We start from the raw sequence: 22,044 nt of genomic DNA on the forward strand, positions 1-22,044 counted from the left end.
TAATGCTTCTCTACAGAAGCAACTATACTTATATAGGTTTTCTTAATGGTCTCATACTTTAAGGCCAAGTGAAAGTAATGTTAAAATTTAGTGAGATCTTTAGGTCTCCTATAGTTATTTTGTTCTTCAAATAGGATAGACTTCTGTTTCATTTTGTTTTGTTAGCTTTGTATCAATGCTTGTACTGTATTATCCTAATCTTTTCAGATCATTTTTCTCTGACTTAAGCCAGTACAGACAGATGTGTTCTTAGATTCTGCAGGCATTATCTAGCATTTGAATGTATGTTCTGATGTGGTAGTGCAAAATGTACTGGACTTCTTCCACAGAAGAGCCGATACAATGTTTTACATGCTAAGAAAATATAGAAGTTTAAGAGAATAATGTATTGCAGCAACACCAAGAATTAGCTGAGTATCTGTATTATATATGAACAGTCTGGCATGGGTTCTGGAAGCAGCTGGGTTAATCTTCCCCATTGCTACAGAACCATTTGTGCCAGCCATGGCTCAGATGCCAGGCTTGTGAGGTGGAACCAGTGCAGCTGTGTCCTGCAGCAGGGACGTGCATGGCAAGGGACTCTTAGCTTGAAAGCACAGGCACATCAAACTTAATGGCACTGGTTGTGCAGCACAGGGGCCGGGTGTTGGTGGATCTGTTAGTTGCAGAATGGTGCCATTTATACACGTATGGGCCAAGCCTTACATTGTAAGAACTGGCATTTCAGTGCCCATATTGAGATTCACAAATTTCACTTTTGTGTGTATTGCCAAATGGTATTGGATTTACAAATAGAAATAATTGTTAGATCTGATTTTCATGGGTATTATTGTTTGTAGATTGTATTAACGTTGTTCTAACACTTGTGTATTAACGTTGTTCTAACACTTGATTTTTCATGTATCCTTGCTCTTGTTAAATTAGCCTAAACTAATTCATGGGATCTTCCCTGTTTGTAAATAAATTTACGGATACTACAATAGGCTTTTTATCCTGGCTGTTATCTTCATCAAAATTCTTTGGATGTTTTAGCTCTGAATTAGAAATGATCAGCAAAATGGCATTGTCTCACTCCGTGCAGCAACATTCTAATAGACACCAAAGTATCTTTGCCTTTTAGACGTTCCAGCAGCCCCAGATTGATTGCACTGAGCTGTGGTCCTCATTGATGGAAACAGTCAGGATCAGTGCTGTATGCTCACTTCAGAAACAAAATTACCTGAGTGTAAACAACAGAGTTTAGATATCTGCATATAAAACTCATGGTGAAACTTAGCTTTTGTGTTTCTCTGTGCATGTTGGTGAGTCCCTACACTAGCAACAAAACATGCTTATTTAACAGTTCTTCAGCTGTCAGATTTAATGAAACATTGCAGTGGAAGGATTTAAATGGTACTGCTGTCGTATACTTGAGTCTGGTGTGTGTTCAGTCCCCTCAGCAAACCTTACCTCAGCAAAGGGGAAGGCAGTTTGTCTACATGACATTTTTTCTGCAAATATAAGTCATGAACAGCTTGGAGAAAGCTTATTTATTTCCTTGCCAGTGTGTCCTATTTAGCGTGTCAAGTACCTACTGCATTTTATTGAATGATAAATTATCAAGATAGCAGTTGATAAAAGTTTAACTTGGTCCCGAGATGGAGTAATCCAAAATTGGATCTTATAGTCGTGCTTTTAGTTGTCCAGATGGGGAACACAGACAATTGTTAACACACGTAGCATTGCAGTAAGATGTTGATTTCTATGGTCAGTGCTTGATGGGCTATTACACTTCACCAGATTGTACACACAGATCTTTCTCTTTGTCTCTGCAGAGCAGTTTTTCCCTCATGGTCTGAATCACTTTACATTTTCTTTTCTGAGTTCCTTTGGTTTGTTAGGGAAAAAGTCTGATGATAGGGAAAGAAGAACATTACTCCTCAAAACTGCATGAAAGTAGTATGCAACCTGTGTTGTCTTCAGCAAGATCTTTATTCATATGTTTTAAAATCCCATGTTGTTGTTGTTGTTTTTTTCTAATGTTCCTATATTCTAAACTCAAACTGTTCAGTACAGTGCTCATTGATTCATAGCTGCTTCCCAGTTTTCTCTTTTCCCAGGAAATACCGAACCATTCTCAAATGTATTACCTCTCATTTTCAACCGAGAGTTATTTTCTGTTTGTTTGTCCCTTCTAGAACTTCATCCCTGTTTTCTGCAGATCCTCCCAATGTAAAACCATCTGTTCAGGCATTGTTAACTCTTTGCTTCAAACTTAATAACTGTGGAATGAGCAATACTGACTTCTTCACTTGCAGCCTTATTAGCAAAGTAGTTGTGTTTGTGCTGGAATGTTGTTAAGAGGAGAGGTAATCATTTTCATGTGGAATGTTTTGTGACAGAAGAAAATGAGGATCATTAAGGAAAAATCCAGAAAGTAGAAAGCAAGATTTGAGACAGTGAACAGTTGAAATATCGTGGGCATGTATCTTATGTTTTTAATGAATCCAGATCTTTTCATTAATGCAGAAATTATCTTTGATGTGAAATTGCTTGCTGTCCTTGAGTTCTGTGAGCTGTCACGGCCGTGTGCATGTTTACAGTGTTGGCAGTGTTAGTGGTGGATTTCTTTTCTTTTTCTTTTTATCCTGCCCACACCATTATTTTTCTGCTTCTAGATTGGAGAGGCAGTTTGAACACACTCACGCTGACCCAGAAGGTCATGGGGATATATATAATTTCAGTATGTCAAAAATGGAATGTGTATTCTTTTGCACTTCTGTGCCACCTATTTTTGATTGGAACAGAATTGTTTGTGTGTTCCTTTCTGCTAATGGAGAATGAATGAGTTTGGCAGTCATTGTGTGTGTTCAGCATCAGCAGGCTTTTTCAATATGTGTCAGAAAGTTTTTAAAGGATTTAAAGCAGAGAAATAAACAGCTTTATAGTTAGGATGGTTTTCAGTCAAATTAATCAGAGAAGTCTTTAATATACAACGAACACCTGAGCTCTTTTCCTTGTCACTTGCCTATGGTCTTGTGGATGGCTTTGGAGGTAGACAAAAGAGTTGCTATTGAATTGTTAAAAAGAGAAAAATGCTTTTCATGCAGGGTAAATTCTTATTTCTTGTTAGCAGAAAAAATATTTCTGCATCTTCCTTTCCTCAAACTTGTGTTTGTCAAATTGATGGTGGAGACTTTTACACAGACCAGAATAATTACCATCTACATTGTGATTGTCTGAAGGCATACATGAGATAAGATTTGCAGGGAGAAATAATCTTTTATTAGAACAAGTAGTGATAGTGTGGGAAAACCCAGGCTGTCAGACACACATGCCTTTTGTTTGACTTATTGCTGTCTGTCTTGTGAAGGTTGACTCATGCTCTCTGCTTGGGAAGACTAGTCATTGCCCAAGTGCATTTGGGGAATATTAACCGGGGAACCTAATTAGGCTCTCTCTAATAGTGGGTGACTTTTGTAAATGAATGTCACTATCGTGAACTGGTGGCTGCATTAGGAGTCAGGCAAAGGATACTGTAGGTAATTTATCATAGTTGAAAGAAATTTAACTCAGATAAGCTACAGATAAGGGACAGATGATTTCTGTTCAGCAGAGGGACCTTCAGGCTGCAGTACATTTACTTGCCAAGAACTGAATTCTGGGGTGGAGAACTGAGTGTCCTGTTGAAACAATGTCAGTTTCCACCCATTCTACTTCTGTTTTGCTGTCATTCAAGTATTCACTGAATAAATATGTCTTTGTTGGTAAATAAGTAGCTAAATAAATAGCTTAAGCGAATTTGACAATTCATGATTTGAATAGATTACGTTAATAATATTTTAATATTGTTACTGAACAATGGTAATAAACCATTTACCTCAAAGTAGTTTAAAAAAAAATAAAATAAATGAACAGGAATTGAAGAGAGGAAGCATGAAAGATTATGAATCAAGGATAAACAACAATGAAAGAGAAAAACCAGTCTTTTTTTTTTTTGGCTGCAGCATGCCTTACTAAAGCCCTTTTCATCACATCTAAATAAAATTAGTAAAGAAATCAATACATTTAAAGTGCAGTGGAAAGGAAAACAATGCACATACTTGGCAAGCCCTCCTTTTTGCATTACTGTCTTTGTCAGTTGTAGGATGAAGCTCACTGTGAACAAAGGCTTACTGTTGTCACGTGAATTTGACTAGAAGGTAATTCTATGACAAAAAAAAATCAAATATTAAAATTTGTGCTCACAACCAAAGATACTGTATTTGAGTCTGGGTATAGCTGCTTCCTCTTTTAAAAGCCATGTAAAATAAAATAAATTAAAAAGTGGTGATAAATCAGTACAAATAAATTTGTTACATAGCTGACTGATGCTAGGTGAAATCGGAGATAGTCTCTGGGTCTGAGATAAAAGGTAAAGCCAGACGAAGCAGAGAAAATTGTGTTTACCATGCAGGGAAATATCTTCTTGCTTTTGAGTTGTCCTGGAGAGCTCAGACAGTTGGATTAGATATTCCATTCCATTCCATACATCAGCATAGTCAGTAAGCCTGTTTTAAATAAAGGGCATTACAGGATCACATAAGCTTTTGTTTAATGAATGATATAAAATAAAGTTGTGCTTTGTGGCATAGCACAGGTAGATGTTGCTGGAGGCATGTGATGCATGAGAAAAGTTTCTTCTTCCAGCTAGGATAAATAATAGCCAGTGAAGTAATCTCCCTGGATAACAGGAGTGTCTGTTGTTGCCATAATTATACTGAGCAGGGCTGGTGCCATCTGACTTTAATTGCTGGGCCTTATGCTTGCTTCCCCCTTTCCAGATGAGACCAGACACAGGCTGCATGGTGACCTTTTATATTTTGGAGGCTGTTGGATCTGGGAGGGACTTCACCAATAGTCAGTGAGCCATCTATGCCCCTTCACAGGCAAGAAGGGTGCAAGCAGCTGTATGTAAATGCTGTGCCTTCACCTGGTGATGTCACCATTTCCCTTTTGGCTTTTGTTTGTCATTGCCATTAAGATCTGAAGTTTTGATGATCACCCCTGAGCTCTGTCATTTTCAAAGGAGACTGTCACACTTCCTGTAGGGTATCCATGGAAACAGACAGGGAACCCTTAAAGAAAGTGATCGAACATGCTGTGCTAATTAATCCTACCCTTCAGTTTCCTTTCAGTTGAAGGATGTGGTTAAATAAATTTTGCATGAGTAAGCATATTTGAATGTGCAAAAGGGTATGAGATACATAGCTTTTTTTCAGTTTGCTTTTTTCTGCTTTTTTTTTTAAACAAACAAACAAAAAAATCCCACCAAAGTAACCCAAGATGGTAACTGTCATCTGTTTACATCTGGAACATCAAAACAAGAAATGCAGAATCTTGTCAGTGTTTATATATATATATTTTGGTAGCGCTGGTTTTAAACTGTAAATATATCTGAAAGATGAGGATGTTTTTCATGCTTCAAGTGGGATGGAAGACATTTACATTAATTTTGAGTCTTCAAATGAAAGTGTTCATAATTGCAAATGCTGTATTTGTGCAGAGTGTTCTTCAGAAAAAGCAAACTTTGTTCCCATTCCTAAGAAAAAGAAGCTCCTCTAAGGCATTAGCCTAATTTAGGGCCTTTGAATTCTGCACTGGAAAAGCAATTGACTAAAAAAAGAGGGTCTGTGCCAAATGTTCCTGTGCCAAATTTTAGTTTTTGTTTGTATTTCCCTTGGTTGTTCAGTTCTGCTAAATTTGTCCATACAGTCTGCAAAGTAGTGTAAGTGCATGAACAGGAAACCAGTTAGCCACTACATAAAACTTATGGCTGTAAACCTGGAACACTGATGCCATTTGATGTCAATTTGCTCTTACAAATTAACGTTTTGCTTCCTAACTTTCTTGATTCCAGTAATGATCTTCTTATAACTGAGAAACCAGATGTAGCAACCTCAAACAAGGCTTTCATGAAGTTTTGGAAGTGAAAGTAGAATGAAGAATAACATTTAGTTGTCCAGCAGACTGGGATTAGCTGAAAAGAGGCATCCCTTGAAAATGTGATGGATCTCAGTTATCCTGGCCTGGATTAGGGGTGAAGGAGATCTGGAAACAATAGGTTGTGAAAGCAGGGTGGGGAGCATCCCAACAGAGGGCAGGATTCTGGCTGAACAATGGCGCAAGTCAGGGAAGATGTATTCAGGTTGGCTACAGTACTTGCAGACCTCTGCCTTAGTTAGAATGGTGGCAGAAACCTACTGGCAAGCACAAATGTATTATTTGCAGTATGATTTCTGGTATGGCCAGTTAGGTGCTTATTCCTCCTTACATTGGAGACTTCTTGAGAGTGTGGGTCAAGAACTTTGTACCAGGGAAACCTGCATTCCATTATCACCCCACAAAATTCTAAAGCTTTTGCCAATTTTCCCAATATCATATTGTATTGCTGGTTTCTTAAAAGTGCCTTTTCCCTGCCTTCCTGGGCTTTCACTCCTATCACAGCTGGGCAGAAGATTAGAGAGGAAAGGTTTGTAACCCAGTTCAGTCTCTGAGGCAACAGCAAAGGAGTTCTGGAAGGGAGTATCAGGCAGGCAAAGAAGGATGGGAACATTCACCGTCAGCGATTCTCCAGTCTTTGTGTAATACTTACTTAGTTTAATAACAGTAAGTCAAGATTCACACGTTCAGGGAATACTGTAGGATGGGTTGTAGGAGCTCAAAAACTGAGACTTGTGAATGTTTCTCTGTGCTAGGAATGTGAGCTATTCATCAATTAGAGCATTTGCTGGATTCTGATTCTCTAGAAACAAAAATGTTAAAGAGGTAAAATGATAGGACAAGGGGGAATGGTTTTAAACTGAAATAGGGGAGGTTTAGGTTAGATCTTAGGAGGACATTTTTCACTCAGAGGGTGGTGACACACTGGAACAGGTTGCCCAAGGAGGTTGTGGATTCCCCATTGCATTCAAGGCCAGGCTGGATGTGGCTCTGGGCAGCCTGGTTTGGTAGTTGATGACCCTGCACATAGCAGGGGGCTGAAACTCAATGGCCTTTTCAACCCAGGCCATTCTATGATTCTGTGATAGGTACTGCAGGTAGCATAAGGCTACCTCTTGTCTTGTGAGGTATGCTTGCCAACCTTGAGTTCTTTACATGAGCCAAGTGTTGATCAAACTATCAAGCTAGTGATGAAGTGGACAAATACAAAGGAGATGGAAGTCTGAAAACTGAAGCGGAAAAAAAAAAGCTTGTTCGTATTTGATTTTTTTTTTTTTTTAAATTTTGGCATACAAGTCAAATTATTCCCCTACACTGGTCTAATTGCTATAATCAGCTGATAATGCAATCTACTGGCAAGATTTGCCATCATTACTATGGAGATATATTCACTGAGATTAACTGTTCTTAAATAGCTTCTCCAGTGCATTGAGAATAAAGGTGCAAAGGACTCTCATTTTCATTTTTATGTGATTCTCATGTTGTGTATTTCTTTCTAAGGGCATGACTGCTTTCTGTTTCATGTGGGGTGTAAGACATGACTGTGACCTTTTAGAGATTTCGTTTTTTGTGTGTGAAAGGGAAATTGGTAATTCTTTGTTTAGGAAGACAAAAAGCAGTGGTGCATTGCCCCGATTTCTGTTACTTTGCATGTCCAGTGTTCCCAGTGAGGGACTGGATTGTCTCAAGGCAGTAAGCAGGAGCAAGTTGCTTCGAAAGGGTGTTTGTAGGTGATGGGAACAGTCACCAAAGTCCTGAAAATCTTTTTTCCAGTTTCTTAAGGAGAGACACTCTTGTAGGAGAACCATTAGAAAGATATGCATTTTATTGATGTTTATAAAAGCACATGAGCATCTCTCCTAAAATCTTTCCAATTTTACATGAGGTAGATTATGATTTATATAGTTCTGTGAGTTATTTTAAATGACTGACAAGCTTGAAAGACAGTTATTGTAAATAGTGTATTTTTAGTAGATCACAGCTTTCATCACATTGATTTCTGTTTCTGAGATTGCTGCACTGCCAATATATATTTTTTGAGAAAGAAGAGTTTTGCATGTAACATTTTTTTGATGTATTACTGCAATATTAATATTTATTTGAATGGAAATGTCTGAGTGTTTCTACTGCTTTCAAATATAAATTTGAATAAGCAGGCTGAAGTTTGCAGCATAAATGGCGGAAGGTTTCCTTAGGCTCTCCTAAAAAACATCTCATCTGTGTCACTGTATGTCTGGGAGTTCCCTTTTCATTCTCTTTTCCTAAGCACTTAAATGAAAGGACTTCTGATGCCTAAGGATGAGTAGTTAATGGTAATGAATAACTTTATTTATTTGTCTTTCACTTAAGTATACCACATTGTAACTTTACATCTCTCCAGGGCCTCTGGTTGTCATTATCAAAGTCAAATTTTATTATTCCTTCATAATAACCACAGCTCTGTTTAGCCAAGTATTAAATCATAGATTCTTTCTTTCATTAAGCAACTTATTTTGTTATTAGTAGAAAAAATTGTTTGCAACATGAGTTCATGATAATATGATGTGGTCTCATATATACTTTTAGGATCTTAACTCTACAGCAAATCATTTCTTTGTTCAGTTTTTATTAATTTCTTTGTATTTACCCCACAGGTCTTGCAAGAGCTAAATCAGTTCCCAGCCATACGTATTCTAATGAAGTGGTAACCCTATGGTACAGACCTCCAGATGTCCTTTTGGGATCAACAGAATATTCTACCTGCCTTGATATGTGGTCAGTATAGCATCTTTGCACAAGACTCTACGTAGGTGCTTTAGCTCAGATTTTGTTTGTGTGGTAAAACAAATATGTGGCACAATTAATGGTATAATTAAAGCTTAAAGTCCTAGTGGTACAGCTCGTCTGCGGTAATTTCTGTGGTTGACTCAGTTATTTCCATAAATGAATACCCTCCTGCAACACACATGGTATCCAGGTGGATACCTGCTGTTGGCACACCACTAGCAGAGCCAGTAAGGCTTTTCAGAGGACAAGTTGTTGCTTCCTGCTCCTTAGCAAACAACTGATCACTATGATACAGTACATGGTGGATAGTGCTATATTAGCAAAACCTGCCAAAACGCATGACTGGTAAAGCATTGCATTTATGACTGAAATGCCCAAATTTGCCCTGTCCCTCAGTTCTTCTGAGATGTAGCAAGTAAAACCCCAGGATTCTCTGGATGCAAAAATACAGCGTCTGTTTTTAATCTCCTCTACTCATTAGCAGAAAGTCAGTGTGTGACACATTGTTGGACAACTTTCTTTCAAACAAGCAGGCTTTTTTTAGAACTACGGATTTGAAAGGACAGTGTGATGCATGCAGGATACAGCACCTACCTTGCTTTATATCAGTTAAGCCCATGTTGAACAATAAATGTGCGTTTGGTTTTTTGATTGTTAGAAATCAAGGTAGAGGTTCTTTGTTCATCCTGTTGGTTTTGAATTCACAAGCCTCTGTTATCTGTGCATGCAGTCATTAGTTAGAACATCAACTTTGTTGACAGAAGCATTGCAGACTGATTCAGGAAGTAGAAATGTGTAAGAAAAATATTTTTTCTTCATCAAGAACATCTTGTGTTGTGGAAAAAGTTAATTTGAATTTGTGTTTAATCCTTTAGATCTGCAGAATACATTTACTTTGAAGAAAAACTTACCCTGAACAAGTTTTTTAAAAAAAATGATTTATTTTGTAGCTTGCTGAATCAATGAATCATAGAGTGGGCAGTCTGTGCCAGTTCCCTACCACCTTCTGAGTAGAGAATTTTTCCTAACATCTAACCCAAATTTCTCCTCTTATAGTTTAAAGCCAGTCTCCTCTAGTGACAGCACTATCACTATCAAACCGTCTAAGAAATCGGTTCCCCTACTGCTTGTAAGCTCCCTCCAAGTACTGGCCAACTGCAATGAGGTCTCCTTGGAGCCTTCTCTTCTTCGAGCTAAACAGGCCCAGCTCCCTCAGTCTGCCTTTGTACAAAAGGTGCTCCAGCCCTCTGGTCATCCTCGTGGCCCTCTTCTGGACTCCTTCCAACAGCTCTGCATCCTCCTTGTGCTGGGGGCCCAGCCACGGGCACGGTACTGCAGATGGGGCCTTACAAGGTCAGAGTAGAAAGGGACAATCAACTTCATCACCCTGCTGCCATTCCTCCTTTGATGCAGTCCAGGATTCAGTTGGCCTTCAAATTTCTGCTACCCCTCACAAACTGGCCTATGGATATAGGCCATGTTATGGATAGCATAGAAGGCCCTGGTAATGCAGTTTCATTCACATGGTAGGAATTTTTGTAAAGGCTGATCTACTGCTGCATCTGAAGTCAGGTTACAGCAAAATTCTATTGCATGTGACAGAAGAGCTTTGGGTTTTGCTTGTGTGTTTGCTGGGTTGCCTGCAACAGCTCTTGCTGTGTGCTGCTGAGAGGTGTTGGTCCATGTTTGGGTCACTTCTGTGGACGTGGCATGTCCAGAAGTGAGATTTGCTGGAGCTCAGGCAGCATAGGGGCTCCCTTTGTGCAAGGCTGCTCAGAGCTGGGCAATAATTACATCAAAACCACTTGGTGATTTCCCAGAGTGAGAGGAAGGCAGAGTCGTGGAGAAACCTATCTTCCATCACCTACAAAAATAATTTGGTAATTTGTTATCAAAAGTGTGTTTGTAGCATTAGCATTTTTATGCAATTACTGGCATTATGTCCTTATGGCAGAAACTGCATGCTCTCTTGTGTCCTTATTGATAATCCACATTATGACAAAACTAGGCAGCCACTTCACTAAATATTTAAATAACGCTGATGCACAAAGCACAGCTGTTTCTTCCACTTAGAAAAAAAAAAAAGACTGGCAAGGGGCCCTTGCTTTACCCGTGATAAATAATGTTTCATGGGGGCTCCCAAGGAAGGGAAAGTGGAGCTCTTACCGAGGAAAAGCCCAGCTGCATGAAAAAGGAGTCCAAGTATTAACCACTGGACAGTGGCGGGGAAGCAGGTGGCAGAGGCTGCAGGCTATTTTTACACTTCATTTGCTGGTGTAGGGCATTAGGGGAGTAACTAAAAGCTAATGATCCACATACAGTATTACATTTTCCTGCTTTCTTTTTAAATAGCCACTGGCAATAAAATAATATTAATGAAGACATACATGCATTAGTGGTGTCAGGCTAGCGATGGAAATCAATGAATGCAGTGGGCTTTGTGATTTACTGCTGACAGCATTTGATACAGTGGCATTGTGTGAATGTGCTACGCTACCTAAGACTACATCAAAGAGTTGTGATAACCTTTGATATGTTTGCTTTTTTCTCTTTTTTTTTTCTTTCCTCTTGATGAGGACTTAATGGTAGCTTACGAAAATGGCTTTGCATTGCCTCTGGTGTAACTTTCCTTAATCCTTGAATTTTACAGTCCTTTGAAAGTCAATGCAAGGAAAATAAGCTTCAATACATAAAGGGTTTATGAATTACTAAAAACCATATATAAGTAATACAGAAACATAGGGAAAAGTCCCCAAATGAACCTCTTCTATTTGTTCTTTACAGAAAGAATATAGTCTTAGTAAATGAAGTAATTTAAATGGCTTAATAAGCCATTTTTGGTTCTGGTAATACATGTGCTGCTGCGTCTGGGTTTCTCAGATCAGGAAGTCACTAGGGATGTTTTATTTTCAAGTGCAGCTGGCTAAAAACTGTTTTTGCTAACAGCTGGCAAATTTTGCATATCCTGTTTTGCTTATAAAAAACAAACCTTAGTAACAATTCAGGTAACCTCATGTTGACTTTTTAAATTCACTTTTAGTAATGAAGATCAACTGTGCTTAGAGCTGTGAAAGAAATTGCTCATAACTAGGCAAGTCAAATGTTATGAAATTGCTTATTAAATCACTGTTATTTAACTTCATAAATCTGAGTTGATGGACATGATGTCAATTCAGATCATAATCTGGGGTCAGCTATTCACATGAAGATTTTCTATTGTATTCATAGACAAATAAATGGTAATTTTAAGGAGTACGGCGCTTTCCACATATTGTCTGCTCTGAGGTAGATTTGAGTATTTGATGTAATTCCACGTGTCCTTTTATGAATATTTGACAAGTAAAGACCTGTGATAGTAATTAAGATATTTATTATTAGGAAAAAAAAAAAATCTTGTTTTAGACACAGGTGCATGAAATTATATTTTTATGTAGGAGACATTACAAATGCATCTTTATCCCATATCTGCTGTAAACACTTTGCAGTGAAAGAAATCTCAGAGTAGGAGTCCCAGTGCATACTGAAGAAATGCTGCTTGGGGCCCAAGAGAGAAAACAGTTCGTCTGCCCTCAGTGTTAGTTATGATTGGAACTTTCACTAGAAAGAAATGCTAATCTTCAGGATTAGGATATTAAGGCAAGAATATTGTAATAACTGTCAAGGTATTGTTAATTAAACTTCTTATTGTCAGTGAGCTCCTCAAAAGTTTTAACAGCTGAGTTAACTTTTGATTGGAAAATTGTCATGGGGTCTAATTTATAGAAATACTGACTGTGAGGAAAACATCTTTGTCTCTGGTTATTGGAAGGGCATTTCAGTTCCTATCTAAAGAACAACTTTTATCCATCTGAAACAAGAGATTTACTATCCTTTTTACACTGATAAAAATATTGTGTGTGTGTGTGTGTCGGGACAGAAAAGTATGGATTCATGGGAGGGAAAGAAAACTGAGAAAAGCATTTTCAACAGGATCTTGTGGCAAAATGTTGTTTAATTATGAAGGTGATTTCTTGTTTTTTCTTTTTTTCTTGCATTCTCCTTTTTTCAGAACAAATAAGCTAATTGTAATATTCTTGCAAAAAGTCATTATGCACAATTTGATCTTTCATATTAGCATAGAATCTGAAAGTTGCTACTGATTATTGAATCACAAACACTTTGTGAAGCTTTTGTATCTAGATAGTGCAGTGATGCAGGCAAGAACTAGAATGCTATTCATTTTTAACTACAATTGGTTCAATAAATAATTTGAAATCTCATACTTTGAAATAATTTACATTTCATTCGTCGCATCTCCTTTCTATAGAAATTTTAATGTTCTTTATCAGTATGGGAGAGAAATTTTGCTTCACTCATGATTTCTCATGTAAGAATTGCAATCTATTTACCTTGTGCCCCTATCCTTTGATCAGTCTAAATTCCCTTCTTACTTTCATATATCAAAGACTTGCAATCAGGAAAGATGAATTCCAGCTAAGTTCATCATTCATGGCATTCACAGGAGGCAATGGACACAAACTAGAATACAGGAGGTTCCATCTGAACCCCAGGAGCACTTCTGTGCTTGCAGGTGCCATAGCAGTGGCACAGGCTGCCAAGGGGTTGAGGGATCTCCTCCTGGGAGATCTCCAAAAGCTTCCAGGATGTGAGCTGGGCACCTGCTCTGGAGCAGGGGCTGGGCTGATGGGCCCAGATTTACCTTTCATCTCAGCCATCCTGTGATTATGTTATTCCATTCATTTCTGACTCTGTATCATTGTAGAACAATATCAGCATTTGATCAGTTAAAGAGACAGAAGTCCCTTGCTTCTTTTCCCTACAGCTTGTTTTCATAGTTCTGTTCATAAGCAGGATCATACAAATAACCTGGCTAGCCTCTGAATAAATCTGGCAAGAGAAAGGCTTCCATGCCATTCCAACATGTATATTAGAAGTGAATTTTATGGAAGATAAACTATTGTCTCTTTATGAAGAATCCATAAAAAGAAGCAGGTTTGCTGCTGTTTTAATTACTATGATATATTTAGCAGTTTGTATAAACTGTGTGTAGCTTGGTAAGCTTTGTATGAAAACTCTGAGAATGTTAACTTTGAGTTTCAGAATTCTGATCAGGAGGATTACTGGAAGTAGTTACTTGGCTTTCATAAGATGCCTTCCAACTCTGAAGCCAAATTCTCCACATTGAACATAGGCTTCATGGCCACCTAAAAACCTTATGTGAAGAGCCAGCATGTATCTTTGCTACGAAGATCATGCTGAATGTCATCACCTTCAGGGAGTCTGTTAGAAAGCATTGCAGATCTGTCCAAGGCAAAAAGTTCAACAATTTTTAAGAGTAAATGTTCCTCGAGTATCCACTCAGGCTTTATATAACCTCCATTTAAGTATAAAGTAACACAAAATTTGGAAATGACTCCTTATTCCAAAATGTGTTTGTATTCTCTTTTGCAAATCCATCAGGAAAAAATAATAGCTGAAGGAAACCAGCCTAAAATCTTTTATACACAGTATTCTTCAGAACTTTTATATTAGTTTCTTGTAGTATCCAAATAGAGATAGGCTGTAGATTCTTCTTGTTGCAGTAAGAATCTTTGCTACACAAGAGAGGAATGCAAATTCCTAAACCAAAAATATAAAACCAAACTCCAAGTAAGCAAGCTACTTTTAAGACAATAGGTTTTCGAGTTACAGATTTTGTGCAGAGGAAAAACAGAAGAGTCCACATCATAAACAGTTTCCTGAGGCATCCCACTTCATTTTTACAGGCTCATTTACTGTGTCACTTCAGATGCAAGAGTAACTCATTTAGCCGTGCTATTAACTCTTAGCCTGTGTGAGGATGTGTGGTGGCAACCAAAGTCCCAGCAAATTAAGCAGGACAATAGAAGAGCAATATTAGATGGTATGGCCACATATGGTCTCATCAATACATCAATAGGTTTAGTCATGCTTTTTGTCATCAGAGAGTAAGCCACACATTTCAACATTAAATGGCTGTCACTTTACTTTGTAAGGTTATCCTGTGCTGTTGCATGGGGAAGATCTCTAAGAAAAGCATCTCAGACTTAGCAGCATTTGGCTTATTTATTCAAAGTCAGAAGACCTACCAAGAAAGTAGAAAAATTTGATTTGAATGTACTGAGATACGTTTTTGTCACAAAAATGATTTCTGAAATGCTGCCTGGAAATGACAATGTGTGCTGTGTGCCCAGATGATACATAAATAACATGCCCTTGGAGATTCATGCACAGTACAACCAAGTTAATTGGTCATATTTCACATATCAAGATGTAATCTTTGTATCACAGAAACTAGAGATGGGAGTGATCTGTGGATAATCTTATCCACCTCACTGTTAATGCAAATCTGGTCCCTGAAGGACATTCGTAAGTGTTGCAGCTTGCCTGGTTTCACTTGACTGTAACTGTGGAGTTCCCATCCTTTGGGAGGCCTGGGTACAGCATAATTGTTAAGAGTATTTCTCTAACACATCCTGAAGTTTTCATTTCCTAAATGCTTTTTCCCATTTCTGATTATCTTTGATCTACCTATGGTTCTGGGAATCATAAAATCCTAGCCAATTCTTCACTGTCCTTTGTTTTACATAATGTTAAATACAGAGTAATCATATTTTCCCTGTCCTTCGTGTTTTCTTTTAGCCAAGAATGACATCTTTTATTTCTTTCCTTAAGATCTGGCCTGTAAATCATTGTGACTTCGCTCAAAAATCTCTCTAACCTATTTAGTGGTTTGTGAGCTTTCCAAAAACAAGTCTAAATGTAAAGGCCTTGTACAGACTTTTACGTCTGTTCATGTTCCAGGTGTGTATTTAAGGTTTGTGATTCAGAATTCCTGCCATACAGTTAGTTTTTACTTGCTGTGAGCTTAATACAAAACTCACTAAGTACAATAAGGCATCTAAAATACCATTCCATGCATTTAAAGTCTTCATGTGAAGTTTTGCCTTTCTGGATATTTCATTTCATTTCAATGTCATACTTTTTTTCCTCCTCCTCTCTCTCTTGCTCTTTAGTATTCATTTAATCTTTCCTTTCTGTAGGCTTGTTCTTCAGAGTGCTGGGTGAGTGCCATAAGCTTTGAAACCAAGCATAATTTTCAAGTGGGCCAGAGTGAACAGCAGTCCTCCAGCCCAAGGCTGGAAGTTTTTTCATGTTTCTCTCCTCAGTTATTTTAATAACTTTTTCATTTTTGTATTAGTTGTTCATCTAACTCCTTATTTCAGCATATGACTAAATGGAGTACTAGGTTACACAACAGCCCGAGTCACTCAATAGGATTCTTCTTTCCAAGCAGGAAATTTTTCTTCAGTGGTATTTGCAGTTTTTTTTTCTAGATTTTTGGCTCATTCTTGTACCAAATCTGCTAGAAGTGGAAAATTTTGAAAATGTTTTTTTTGTTCATATTTGTTAATATGAACAATCTGGAAAAATCTATGTGTTTCTTTTATATCAGAGCTAGCTGTAGTTTCTCTGCAGATAGCAATACATCACTCTAGTGTTAAAATGATAAACTGGTTTGATGAAATGCCCTCTTTCCGGTTGTAAAAGTGCTCCAATCCCCTTTTCTGTGGTTTAAATTCTATTGTTTTGTTTCTTCTCTGGAATAAATGGCTTCCAACAGAAATCTTGAATTTTTCTTTGCTTGAGATCCTGATACTGTTTGTAAGTATTTGACTAAGATATATTGTGCCTATCTGTGCCTAATGAAGCACAAACCAGAGTGAATGATGAGTGGCAGTTTAATCAATTCTGTTCATTCAGTAACCAGCAGCAGCATATGGAACATAAATTTCAGCCTCTCTCTTTTATAAACACCTGAATTATTCCAAAATTGGACCAGAACCCTGCCTTTAATGTTTTCATCCACTTTTTCAATGACTAGGGAGAAACTTTGTTTACTGTATCTCTGCTTTGGGATGTAGAAATTGGAAATGCATGTTTAATTTTCTCTCCAAGAGATTTAACCATCAACTCTCATCGTCTTGAAACACAGAATTATTTCATTCTGTTCTGCAGTAGTCAGAGCCTTCAGAAATGAGTATAACATGGTTTAGCTGCTGATAATCCCAGCTGTAATAGTTTACCTCTGAAAACAGAGTTAAATTAGAGATTACTACTGGAATTTTCAGACAAAAAGGGCACAACTCACAGTTTAAGGGGAAGGTGGAAATGCAGTTGGCTCTGAGAGTTACTTCATTCTGATACATATTTTGGGTTATTGAATTGACATTTGCAGTAAGTTTTTTTTTTCTGTGCTTGCTACACAGATGTGGGTTATATGTCATACATAGGATTTTGCATATACAAGTTGTATATGTATGGGGAATTGTAATTCAACAAGTTACAGCATTTAGTTGAACTCTGCATCCTATTGCAGCCAAGAGACATGTTCTCTCTTACTGTTTTTGTTTTTTTTTGATGGAACAAGCGTTGAACTCCTTTCATCCAGAAAAGGAGCAAATGCAAATTTCTAATTTCTTTTGCTCCTCAGACACAATAATTACACGGGTTATCCAAAGTTTCATCATTTACATCCTGCAGAAACTTTCCTCAGGTCTTCAGAATCCATTCTTTTGGCTGTATATTTCTTCCCCAATTTCCTAGTATTTCTGTCAATACTTAAATGCGTGAGATTGAGGGGACTTGCACGAAATACCCTTTATGGTAGCATGGGGCAAGGAGCTGTAGCAAGGCAGCTGTCATGATGGGGAGAGGAGAGAGGCTGCGGCTGCAAGCCTATTCCAGGAGTCACCTGCATTCGGGCAATAGCATCATAATTCATTGTCTGTGAGCAACCACGTGTCCTTTTGATTCATTTTTCCAGATTTGCCTCCACTCTGAGCCCTTCCAATGTACCTCTGTGCCACGGTCCTGTCCCGTTCAGCTTCTCCCAAAGATGCTCTCTCAGTGCCACTCCCACATCCCCAGAGTCTGTATGGGAGCATGTTCCTTGGGAAGCACTCATAGGGACAGAAAGCTGCTGTGGTGCCTTTACTGGTGTCAACAACTAGCATTCATTTTCCTCTTATCTCTACTCTTAGCCTTCAAACACCCAAAAAACGAAGTATTTGTGTACATTGTTTTTCAGTAAGTACAAATGCTTGTCCTTCAGCCTGGCATTTATCTGAAATATAATGCAAACAAAATACATTATTTGAATATTGGTAATAGAGACAAATCATTGTTTATAGTTCTTTAATCTAAAATAAATCTTCTAATAATGCATGCTTTTCTTTTTTTCCCTCTGTAGGGGAGTGGGATGTATCTTTGTAGAAATGATTCAAGGAGTCGCTGCTTTTCCAGGAATGAAAGACATTCAAGATCAACTTGAAAGGATATTTCTGGTGAGTTCTTTTTTGCTGACATAACATACCCAAAGCAATGGCTGGCAAATGTTCGTGTATGCCTTTGTGTCAGGAATGAAGTTGCCGATTGATTAATTTCACTCGGACTTGCCTTTGTACCTGTCTTTTTTGGGGAACATCAATGAATTTATCACCTGCTTTTAGGAGTGACTGAAAAAAAATCTATAAAACTAGACCTTATTTGACTGTGATATAGAAATCTCTCATTTCATGTAAAGTATTTTGTTACTCTGCCCACTTGGCTAATCCTCTGCTAAGGAAAAATAGCTGTGCCGCAATGTACCCAACCAGAAGCAGTTCTTGATGAGTTTCTGTGTTGTATTCAATTGCTTTGTTAGTTTGCCAGCGTGTTTGTTTTAAGCTAGCAACTACTGGGCCAGTTTTAGAGTTCCTCTTTTTAAAACTTATGCTTCTCATTTATTGAGATGAAATTTCTTCCTGTTGGTCAACACAAAAGTTCAAAAGTAAAAATTCTTCTCTTGTGCTTCATCTCTTATATTATGGTAAAATTTTAGTGAGCAAGTCTGTGTTGGATGTTAAGTAGACTTGTAACAGCAGAAATTAGCGCCCCTTTTCACATTTTTTTTGCAATAGGTGTGTCATAAAATTCTACGTTTAAATGTCTTTTATAAACCTGCTGTTTGTTCCCGTGTTCCCTCCTCTTCCTTATTCCCTACAACTGTTTTTGTGTCAAAATGCCAAAACAATGAGTTTTGTATCTTCCCAAATTTTTTATTCTGTTTTCGAATTGCAGCTGAAATACCGAGGACAGTGTTGAAACAGCAAGAGATAATTTATTGATGTTTCTATAACTTGATATTTTACAAACCTGAGAAGAAAAAGTGAGAAAGGATAGATTTATGATTTGTTGAAAATCAGAGTTAATCTTTCTAATGGAAGCACCTAGTTACCTTTAGCTAAATAGTTTCAGTGAATGTTTTTCTAGTGTGCTCTAAGCATCATTAAGAATTTATCTGTTTAAAAGTTATAAAACAAAGGGTTATTCTTCTTTGCTTTCATATTTAAAGAGAAGGATTAAATTCATTCATTCTCCAGTGAATCATGTACAGTATGGAAGTTAGCTACTCTGAAGTACAAAATTAATCAGGTTGTTACACAAGATAACTAATACAATTAACTTTTTGTTGGTGAAGACTCACAGCCATAACGAACCAGATCAACCACTACAAGATTTCTCCCACAAGTCTTCCTGTAGTTCACTTTTTCAACATCATCAGTAATGTGTTTCTCATGGCAAAGGCTGCTGCCCACCTTCTTGCTGATGCTTTTGTTCTTTATCCCTCTCCTATGCCACTTGCACCAAAAGCTGCATTAACTTGTGTTTTATCTCTTCCCACTGTTACCAGACATAGTCACACTTCCATAGCCTGTAAGAGTCTGGGTTGCAGGTAAGAGTCTGGGTTGCAGATCAGAACTTTCAGGAAATCTGTTACATTGTACTAAAAACTAAGAAAAATAGGAAAACTAAACATAATTTTATGCAAGTAACAGTTTAAAATTCTTACTGGCTGTTTATTTCCCTATTGTATAGTTCTCCATTATTATATAAGTTAAAATAGAGTATGTTGTATGTATGCTGCTTCAGTGGTTATGAATTGCAAGGTGAAGAGATTCTGTAAATGCTTCTACATAACCCTACCATAAACATTCTTTACATGTATGTGTAGCAAGGGTAGATCCAATACAGCACAGCACAGTGTTTCTTCCTGGTTATGACTGATATTTATGTTTAATAATGGCTTAATTGATTGTGTATAATAGATTAGGAAAAGAGATTGGTCTTTCAGTTATCTTAAAGAAAGCATCTGTTTAAATGTGTATTTTTTTGACTTCTATTGCTTTAGACACTTGTGGAATTTTATGAACAGGAATATGAACTGATTTTATGTTTATGTTGCAATAGCTGTTCTTAATAAACATTCTCAGGTTCCATTACTGTAGTAGACCCCAATAAAATAACAAGAGTTTATAAACCAGAATCTTTTCTCTGAAATGGAGCAGTAGTAGAGGTGCTGACCGTATGAATGAGCAGGCTGCATGCTGTTATTGTCACAGTTTGGATCTAATAATATGATTGCTTTTTCCTGAATATATTTACAAGTGTGAATAGTTACAAAGAAAAAAGTACTTACCAAATAAAAGGGAAAGAACACCTAGGAATAGGTTGCTGTCTCGAAAAGGCTTAACAGCAAAATAAATGTCTTAATGCAAGTGATTTGGCTTAATCAGTGTCAGTGTACTGTTACATCTTTGCCCATACTTTTTCCTGCTTACCGGGACTTGGATTACTTCTTGGATAGAACTGTATTATATACAATTGGAGAGAAATCCATACTTGCAGACTGTAACAGCTAACAATTCTTGTGCCTTGAACTATCACAGCAGTGATGTACCATTATTATTCCTCAGATGTATCCTAGCATAGCTGAGAAATCCAGAAAACTATTTCACCATCTTTTGAGATCAGTAGCCCAAGCTTTTGCTGCAAGATGCTAGATGTGCTGGAATAATGATCTGATAGGATAATCTCAGCACTACTCTCTAGTCTTGTGATATGCGCATGAGACTGATGAGATTGGATCATGTGAAGAGTGAAACCATTCTGCCCTGGTAAAAGGGAAAGTGTGGCGCAGTCTGTTGGATCTGAATAAAACTACGCAAAACTGGGAAATATTATTTGGATTCTCATACAAAGTAGCCGCATTCTTTATCAACAGATCCTTCCTTTTGATCGTTTATTGGCATGCGTTTCCGTAGACAAAGACTTAAAGGTTTTCTGTATCAAGGAGAACTTGCCATCATAAATACAGCTTTAATTTTATCTGGAAGTAAAAGCTGCAGCAAATGCTTGGATGTGAGCTTTGTCCCCAGAGGAGCTGACAGCTAAGCAGCACTTAGTTGTGTGAGTGCTAGAGCTGCTCCCAGTGGGAGGCTTGGTGTGCTGTGCAGGCTCCACCCTGAGCCATGCTGGAAGCACCAGCTTGGGTACACCCTGGCTTTGATGTAAGGATATGCTTTTATATGCTTTTATACTCAGTGTTCTTCACAGATTCAAACCAGATCAGTGTTGAATTCCTAGTGCTAGCTCTATTTTTCTTCTAGAGAGATTTTTTTAAGTGGGAAGGTATTTCTGTCTCTTCCAATTTTCGTGAGGTTTTGGTAAGCTACTGCAGATCAAAGTGAATTTCCCTCTCAGGCTCTGAAGCCCTCCTGATAAGGGAATAATTTTTGTGTTGGCTGAACTTCTGTCTTGGTGCCAGCTACACTAAAAATTACATTGCACTGTGAGAGTAATGCACAAACAGTTCTTCTAATACTTTGCAGATCTCTGTGCAGGATAATGGCTCTTAAAGGATGTTTCTGCTATAAATGAGCCTTCAGTCTGCAGAAGGATGGTTGTGTGGGTGCCCTGTGTGGGCTCTCCTGCTGTAGTTGACATGACACAGTGGGGAGCTCGGAGCCTGGAACTCCTCTCCTTCCATACACACATATTGCAAAAAGCAGTGCCTGCTCTTGGTCCTAGGAGTTGTAGCTCTGTTGGGTGCCATCATGCACAGTATTAAACGTAATTTAAAGAGAACAGTGTGCTTCTGTTGAGCCCAGAAGTCTGGTATTCCGAAGGGTGATTGTGAAACCACTTTCTTCATAGAGCTGCACAGCGAAGGTTTGCAGGGGTTTGCAATTTCCAGTAACTATATTTTTTCAAATTGAATTTTTGTTTTAAAATGGAAACATATGTATTGCTTCTGGTATTGAAGATTTAAAATGCTAGCAATATATTCTTTAGTATATATTTATAACCACGTGCCTAATGCGTCATGTAAAGCAGGATCATAGGTAGTTTCCTCTGAGATTCAGATGGTAATAGGTGTTTGTGAAGCTGCAAAGCTTTTCCCTCTAGTTCTGAACC

The 22,044-nt window shown here is 37.8% G+C and overlaps 1 protein-coding gene across 2 annotated transcripts in view; it reads left to right on the plus strand.

Annotated features, from left to right (window-relative positions):
• Positions 1-22,044, plus strand: part of CDK14 (cyclin dependent kinase 14) — a 311,233-nt gene that overhangs the window by 167,067 nt on the left and 122,122 nt on the right. For both annotated transcript variants that reach the window (XM_085227413.1, XM_085227412.1), the window contains exons 9-10: positions 8,595-8,715; positions 17,999-18,092. In XM_085227413.1, the coding sequence (XP_085083539.1) occupies positions 8,595-8,715; positions 17,999-18,092 (215 nt within the window). The remainder of the gene's footprint in view (positions 1-8,594; positions 8,716-17,998; positions 18,093-22,044) is intronic.

This window comes from Meleagris gallopavo, chromosome 6 (assembly GCF_905368555.1).
Source record: "Meleagris gallopavo chromosome 6, MGAL_WU_HG_1.1, whole genome shotgun sequence".
NCBI classification, from domain to species: Eukaryota; Metazoa; Chordata; class Aves; order Galliformes; family Phasianidae; genus Meleagris; species Meleagris gallopavo.